The following is a 7,792-nucleotide window of genomic DNA, read 5'->3' as shown; positions in this document are numbered from 1 at the left end:
ATCAATACAAACGTTAGCCGGTTTATGCCGCTAACCTTCAAAAAAAAAAAAAAAAAAATAACTTGTGTGGAAAGTAATAACTTGTGTTACTGATGGAAACCACCTGGCAGCTTCTGCCAGGGAATTTAAAAATATATATACTGTAATTAATTTAGCTAGTTAAGAACTCCTGTAAATAACTGTTTATTACTATTAATCAATAGATTTGTTGACGATCTGTCAACCGTAAAAAAGAAAAGAAACACGTTATTAAATTTTTTTTTTTATTTCTTTCGAGTGACAAAGTGAAATATATCAACTTTAACTGGTTTGAATATAATTCAAGGTAAAAATATTAACAGAGTAGTTTTAACTTCATGAAGCGTATGAACCATAAGCAGCGCTATTTTGATTCTATGTGCGTGCGCTGCATGACGCTAAAACTACGCTGTTAAAATCTTTATTCTATAATTCATGTTCAGCGCGTGCCAACTGCCAAAAACACGACAATCAGCAAACCTGTCGGCTACTGTATCATGGCACCTTGCTTGCCTATAATAAGCGAATGTAGATCATCAAAATTCAACACAGATAGAGAAAGAAACAGAGAGCGACTCAGTCAGGTGCTATTTTTGTATAATACGCGGCGACGCGAGCGAGAGAGAGAGAGACTAACTCAGAAAAGAGAGAGAGAGAGAGAGAGAGAGAGCAGCTACTCACATAATTGGTAAAATTGGCGATGGATTCAAGCAGAGCATTTGTAAAGAATGTCAAACGAATCATTGTCAAAGTTAGTTGATTCTTTCTTTTTTTTTATTTATATTTTTTTTTCAATAATTGTTGCTTCCTCTTCACCATCAACTTACGAGACGGTTACTGGTAAACTGGTAACGAAGTAATGGCTGGTACAGTACGGTACTGTCCTCTGTGCTGCCACTTGTACCAGTCACCTTGTTCCAACGCCTGCTCGATTTTGGTTCATTTTTGTTCTCTTCTATTCTCTCAATCGAAGGGAAAATGTAGTATTTTCAATTAACATCAGTGATTGCATGCGTGCAGTAATAAGTTTAATTTTTTAAGAATTTAGCGACTTCAATTAATCAATTTGTGTATTTTTGTTGGCAATTTAATAGGTTGGAACTGCTGTTGTGACAAGAACAGATGGGAGATTGGCAATTGGTCGACTAGGTGCTTTATTTGAGCAGGTAATACTGTGAAATCTCTCATTCTGTTTCCTCTGCAATGCAACTTTTTACAACTATGTTATAATCCAATTTCATACAAATGCAGCTTCAAGAACTGAACTCTCAGGGGTATGAGGTTATTTTGGTAACTTCAGGTGCTGTTGGTGTGGGACGCCAACGCCTGCGGTACAGAAAACTTCTCAACAGCAGGTATTTTTTTTCCTTCAATTATTCTTCCGTTTTTTCCAATTTCTGGGTATTTTTCTTCTCTTTTAGTGTGGTAATAGTACACTGAGTGAGGCAATGGTAATATGCATAGTGCGGATTGGTCCGTACTATGGATCAATATTAATATTTCCAAAGCCCAAACAGTTGATCTGAACCGTTCAACATGATCTCCATATGAAATTGTACTTGTAGATCAAATTTTACATTTTTTACAATTTTTTGTACTATTTTTTTAGATAGGTAGAAAATCACTTGATTTAAAAATTCTAGACCATTCAAAAGTAGTGATTTTCTACCTATCTAACAAATTCTAGAAAATGTAAAATTTAGTCAACAAGTACATTTTCATATGCAGATCATGTTGAATGGTTCAGATCAGCTATTAAAACTTTTAAACTGTAGATATTATTCCCTAGTCCGGACAAATCTGCGGTATGCATAGTACCATAGCCTGCCTCATAATACACCACATTGGAAATCTTTCTTTGATTTATTCGCTCTTCCCCTTCAGTTTTTCTGATCTCCAAAAACCACAAGTTGAGCTTAATGGGAAGGCATGTGCAGCAGTTGGGCAGAGCGGCCTAATGGCTCTTTATGATTCCTTGTTTAGCCAAGTGAGTTTTCTTTCTCTAATCACTTTTACTGCGGTTTTAGATTTCAATCTTGTTTATTTTGTATTTTTATTTTTTGTTCATCCTAGACTTAAGTTACATACAAATTGATTGATTTCAGCTTGACGTGGCATCATCCCAGCTTCTTGTGACTGATAATGATTTCAAGGATCCCGAATTTCGAAATCAACTCTGCAGTACTGTGAATACCCTACTGTCACTTAAAGTGATACCAGTATTCAATGAAAATGATGCTGTTAGTACCAGAAAGGCTCCTTATGAGGTTTTATATATATATATATATATATATATATATATTTTATATTCATATGCTACAAAAGTAGTATCTGCATTTGTACCTTAACCTCCAAAGTTTGTGATGTGGTATTGGCAACATTTTGACTGGCATTGCGTAAAAGTGCCCATGTGTTAGGAGGCACAGTTAAAATAATTCTCCTCAAAATTTCTTATTTTTCAATTAGGACCAACTAGGCTGTTCTAAAGTCCCATTGATGCTATCATGCCTCAAATATGCTTCTATTCTCGAGCATGATTCACTTTAGGTTCAATTACTTCTTTTTTTGAACCAACAATACTGTTACCAAGTTGTACTTTAGAGAATAACTATTTATTATTTTTGTTCTCAGGATTCTTCTGGAATCTTCTGGGACAATGACAGTTTAGCTGCACTATTGGCTTTGGAATCAAAGGCGGACCTCCTTGTATTGTTGAGTGATGTCGAGGGACTTTACAATGGGCCACCTAGCGATAGTAAGTCAGAGCTCATCGACACTTACATAAAAGAAAAGCACGATGAGACGATCACATTTGGAGACAAATCAAGGGTTGGCCGAGGAGGCATGCAAGCCAAAGTCAAGGCTGCATCCTGTGCAGCTACCCAAATTCCTGTCGTAATAACTAGGTATGGTTTTTTTGTTTTTTATTAGAGAAGTAAATTTCTCACCAGTTTCTATTAAAATCTATAGCATCTCAAACTAACATTTGCAGTTCAACCTCAAAAGAACTATATTATTACAAACCAACTCCCCAAAAGATGACATAATAGCCCCACTACCAGTTAACTATTATACTGGTGACTTGCCAGTCAGATCCAGTACTGGATTAATTCTGTATCAGTAGAGTCACATATGGCCAGCATGATTTTTGAATTTTTCTCGATGACATGCAAGTTCAATCTGTTGTGAATTATAATTTAGTCAAGTCATATTAAAGAAAACTTTTGGAGGCTGATCTGGTATTATTTGTTGAAGTGGTTTTACAAGAGATAGTATTCTGAAAGTCCTACAAGGGAAGAAGGTCGGAACTCTCTTCCCAACAGAAAGCATGCTGAAAGAAATTGTGGTGTCTACTAAAGATATTAGCTCCCGTGACATGGCAGTTTCAGCGAGAGATTGCTCCCGCCGCCTCCAGGTAAAGTCTCAACCAGTTATGGACACTATATTTACTCACAACAAGTATATTTTTTTTATCAGCTCAAAAAATGCTGCATATATTGTACATATCTGTTGCAATATAATTGTCCTAGATTTTAAATATATTTCCTTGGGCTTCAAAATATTTTTTTATGTAATAAGCAAAATATTTAAGTAGAGAGATTCAGAAATAAAATTAAGATAGTTATTTGCCCATCATTATTAAATCTTTTCTTACAGAACCATATGCGTTAAATATTTCTTATTTCTGTTGGATGAGATGTAAATCTTATTTGCACCTTGTTTATAAATAGAGTATATCATCAGAGGAGAGAAAGAAGATACTGCTTGATGTAGCCGATGCATTAGAAGCAAATGAAGCTAAAATCAGAGCAGAAAATGAGGCTGATGTAGCAGTTGCACAAGAAGCCGGGTATGAAAAGGCTTTAATATCTAGGTTGACTCTCAAACCTGGAAAGGTAATTGCAAATTAATCCAATTTTGTCATTGCATGTTCTAAAAACTAATAAAAACTCGACCAAAAGGTTTTGTTGTATGCTCCATTGAAGAAATAATCCTGTAGTTAATTGTATAGATATATGTGTATCCATTGCTCTTGCTCTGATTGGACTAACCTGATTATGTTAGACTAAATTTTGTTTATACCGGTGTGTTTTGCTACATTATGTACAGATATCTAGCCTGGCAAAATCCATCCGGGTACTTGCTAATATGGACGATCCAATAGGCCAAATACTCAAAAGAACAGAGGTCAGTTCTTACATTTCAAGTGTTGGTAGAATACACTGTATTAAAAAATCTCAGCTTCAGTTTGTTTGCTGAAATGTAAGAAAAAGGAGCAAAAAGAAATTAAGTATGATTGTTTGTGATTCATAAAAGCACCTATTTACATTACCATCACTGTTTTTTTTTATATATTAAAATTATGAGTGCACAAATTCCTTTGATATTTTTCAGGTTGCTGATGAGTTGGTTCTTGAGAAGAAATCAAGCCCTTTGGGGGTTCTTCTCATTGTGTTTGAATCCCGTCCAGATGCTTTAGTGCAGGTAGAATATCATGACTTAAATTGTTTCAAAATTTGAAACAACCGAGTTTTAATTTAACATGGGAACGTGGATGCTTTTGTTACATGCCTGATGTCTACTGCATCTTGCTTGCTTAAGTGTAGCTTAACGATTTATATGATTTTTTTATTTCTCTTGGAACTACAGATTGCATCTTTGGCAATTCGAAGTGGTAATGGGCTACTTCTGAAAGGAGGTAAGGAGGCAATGAGATCCAATGCAATTTTGCATAAGGTATTGTAATTTAATTTTACCAGCTGTCATTGGAAAAGCAAAAGAAAATGCCCAATGGATTTTTTTTTTTTTTTTTGATAAAAAACATATTTTCTTTGACTTATCCTCATCTGTAATAGGTTATTACTGGAGCAATTCCGGCTTCAGTTGGGGAAGGACTCATTGGTCTTGTGACATCAAGAGATGAGATTGCAGATTTGCTGAAGGTGAGCAAGTATATTATAAATTTCATTATTTCTTAATTTCCTCTAAAAGGAGTAACAAACTAAAGCACCTTAATTTGTATAGTTAAAAGGAGTTTGAAAGTAGAATGTGTCTTTAATGTTTATTTTGTAGCTTGATGATGTGATCGATCTTGTCATCCCAAGAGGAAGCAATAAGCTTGTGTCTCAAATCAAGGCATCGACGAAGATTCCTGTTTTAGGACATGCCGGTAAGATTTTGAATCTTCTTTTCGGGGATCTCTTAACACACTTGAATGGATCGACTGTTTTTTAAGTGTGACCAATGAGATTCATTGACTAAAGAAAACTAAAATTCTGGACTCCTTTTCTCCAGATGGCATATGTCATGTATATATTGACAAATCAGCTGACATGAGCATGGCAAAGAAGATTGTATTGGATGCAAAAATTGACTATCCAGCAGCCTGCAATGCTATGGTGGTTATATTTTTCTCTTTCCTCATATACTCATGTGCTGCAGTAATTTTTTTTTTCCTTCCTTTACTTTTATTTAAATTACTTGATTTTTCAGGAGACTTTGCTTGTGCATAAGAGCTTGTTAAAATCAGCTGGCATAAAGGACATTATTTTTGAGCTGGAATCAAAAGGTTTTTTATCTTCACTTTCTTCAAATTTATATGAGTAGAACTAAGGTGTTCTTAATCTCACCAAACAAAATTGTGAGCTTAACTCCAAAATCTATCGAATTGGTTTCAAACAACGAATCCAAACCATTTAATTCAATCTTCTTTACGAATGATGTGTCTATATCTAAAATTTATAAATGTTTGAATTAATTTAGTGTAAAATCAATCGGCCCAAAAATGATGAAAAATTAATGTATTTAAAATTAATTTATGAACCTTTTTTTTTTACCGGTTGACTTTATACTAAATTAACTCGAAAATATATAATTATACATATAAATACATCATTTGTAAAGTAGAACAGTTTTAACTATTTGGATTCGTCGTTTGAAGCTAATCCAACATTATTCTAGTGCATATCATCTCTAGAATATTGACATATGGACAATGTGTGACAGGAGTGGTGATTTTTGGAGGACGAACTGCTAGTAAAGAATTGAGCATTCCAAAGGCAGAGTCCTTTCATCATGAGTATAGTTCAATGGCATGCACCATTGAATTTGTTGATGATGTTAATGCTGCCATTGATCATATCCACCGCTATGGGAGGTATAATAACACCAGTTCTTAGAATTATGAAAATGTTTTATTCCTATTTTGAGCATTCTTTAATTGTATTTAACAATTTCAGTGCACATACGGATTGTATAGTCACTTCAGATGATGAGGTTGCTGATATCTTCCTCAAACAAGTTGACAGGTATTATTTTATTGTGCATTAATTGCTGATTTTTTACAGTTAGAAGTTTGTGTACTTAACGCACTCTCTCTCTCTCTCTCTCTCTCTCTACCTCTTCTTAGTGCTGCTGTCTTCCATAATGCAAGCACAAGATTCTCTGATGGAGCTCGGTTTGGACTAGGTGCAGAGGTACTGATTAAGAACATTCTTCCGGTTTTCTTTTTAATTTTCTGTTGAAGAGCTATTTGATTTTTCATTTTGTTATTAATTTCGGTGATTTCTGGGTTTTGTAGGTTGGAATAAGTACGGGTAGGATTCATGCACGGGGACCAGTTGGTGTTGAGGGGCTTCTAACAACAAGATGGTAATATTATTTCCTGTTTAACATTGATCTTCTGAATCCATTTCATTTTGCATTTATGTTCTTTTTGATGTTCTTTGCATGTAATTCGTCAAAAATGTTTACTATCCTCAAAGTTTGCAAACTCAAGTCGATAATAACATAAAAAATAAAGAACTTTAAAAGTTAAGTTTATTGATTGTGCTGTATAGTGTCTTGCTCGAGCTTTCAAGAATCTCAAGTTCTGGTAAAATATTTGTAGGATTTTGAAAGGAAACGGGCAAGTAGTGAACAGTGACGAAGGTATTGTATACACCCACAAAATTCTTCCCTTGTGATGCCGGGTATGCTCGAGTCCTCTCACTTTTTTCATTTGCATTATCATTAATAGACTTTACAAATACCAGTCTTGATTTTCTTTAAAGGTGGTATGTTGCCATTTGAAGACTCATCATAGTTTTATATATCTTGTCAGGGTGGTTGTCGGACGAGTTTTGAGGTTCCGAGCAAAATTACACGTTCTTTCTTTTATGCACTAGTGATGTAGAATGCAATGAGGCTGTTGTTTAACTTATGATGATGATTATGACAGTTCTGTTCCTCTGCATGAATGAAATAATAATTATTATAATATAATAATAGCAATAATAATAAAAAAAATTTACGATATTGACTGTATCTATCTAGTTTGGTGGATCCCATATCACTATGCCGGGGTTTTCAGTAATTGGAATTATTGTGGTTAATTTCATCTGTACCAAATCAATAATTAGAATTATAGAGGCTTTCAGTAATTCCACAAAGGATGATTGACAATTTAGATGATGAGGAATTGGGTATCATGCATTACTGATGCACAGGCACATTGTAGTACTTAAAAAATTTCAGGTTAAGTTATGTTGGAAGAGATGCTAGTGCTTTCTTGGTTCAAGGGGTTTGTATGAGCTGGCAATGAGATTGCGTCTGAGAAGAAAAGCTTAGCCTAAAGGGAAATATGAACAGGATATCTGGTTTCTAATAGGAGACTAGGAGAGTGAGAACTGGTTATAAGCTAACATAAGGCTGGGGTGTTTCAGGAGTTCTTTTGCAAGTTTTGAGGTGTTGAGATTAGTGAAGGAAAACACCGTAAGGTGACTAACATGTCATG

At 34.6% G+C, this 7,792-nt stretch overlaps 1 protein-coding gene across 2 annotated transcripts; it reads left to right on the top strand.

The window, feature by feature from the left end:
- Positions 1-563: 563 nt before the first annotated feature.
- On the top strand, positions 564-6,999 carry LOC144573210 (delta-1-pyrroline-5-carboxylate synthase 1-like). 2 transcript variants are annotated; one of them, XM_078322928.1, is made up of 20 exons: positions 564-769; positions 1,113-1,184; positions 1,270-1,373; positions 1,903-2,005; positions 2,124-2,285; positions 2,650-2,924; positions 3,274-3,433; positions 3,750-3,914; positions 4,129-4,206; positions 4,414-4,503; positions 4,669-4,755; positions 4,875-4,961; positions 5,092-5,188; positions 5,314-5,417; positions 5,512-5,587; positions 6,025-6,175; positions 6,258-6,326; positions 6,428-6,494; positions 6,599-6,669; positions 6,908-6,999. In XM_078322928.1, exons 1-20 carry the CDS (start codon positions 719-721, stop codon positions 6,981-6,983), a joined length of 2,145 nt encoding a protein of 714 aa, XP_078179054.1. In that variant the 5' UTR covers positions 564-718; the 3' UTR covers positions 6,984-6,999. The 2 variants fall into 2 exon arrangements, with proteins under 2 accessions (XP_078179054.1, XP_078179059.1); XM_078322933.1 differs by having other exon boundaries at positions 565-769; positions 2,124-2,258; positions 6,908-6,990.
- The last annotated feature ends 793 nt before the right edge of the window (positions 7,000-7,792 follow it).

This window comes from Carex rostrata, chromosome 2, assembly GCF_964058835.1.
Source record: "Carex rostrata chromosome 2, lpCarRost1.2, whole genome shotgun sequence".
Lineage (NCBI taxonomy): Eukaryota > Viridiplantae > Streptophyta > Magnoliopsida > Poales > Cyperaceae > Carex > Carex rostrata.
This window is presented reverse-complemented; position numbering and strand designations above follow the sequence as displayed.

What these genes read in the sequence shown, in the direction of transcription:
- LOC144573210 (XM_078322928.1), top strand. Translation starts at nt 719, where the DNA reads ATGGATTCAAGCAGAGCATTTGTAAAGAATGTCAAACGAATCATTGTC. An exon ending in AAATACTCAAAAGAACAGAG is followed by an intron (nt 4,207 to 4,413) that starts GTCAGTTCTTAC and finishes GATATTTTTCAG; the next exon opens with GTTGCTGATGAGTTGGTTCT. An exon ending in TTCCTCAAACAAGTTGACAG is followed by an intron (nt 6,327 to 6,427) that starts GTATTATTTTAT and finishes ACCTCTTCTTAG; the next exon opens with TGCTGCTGTCTTCCATAATG.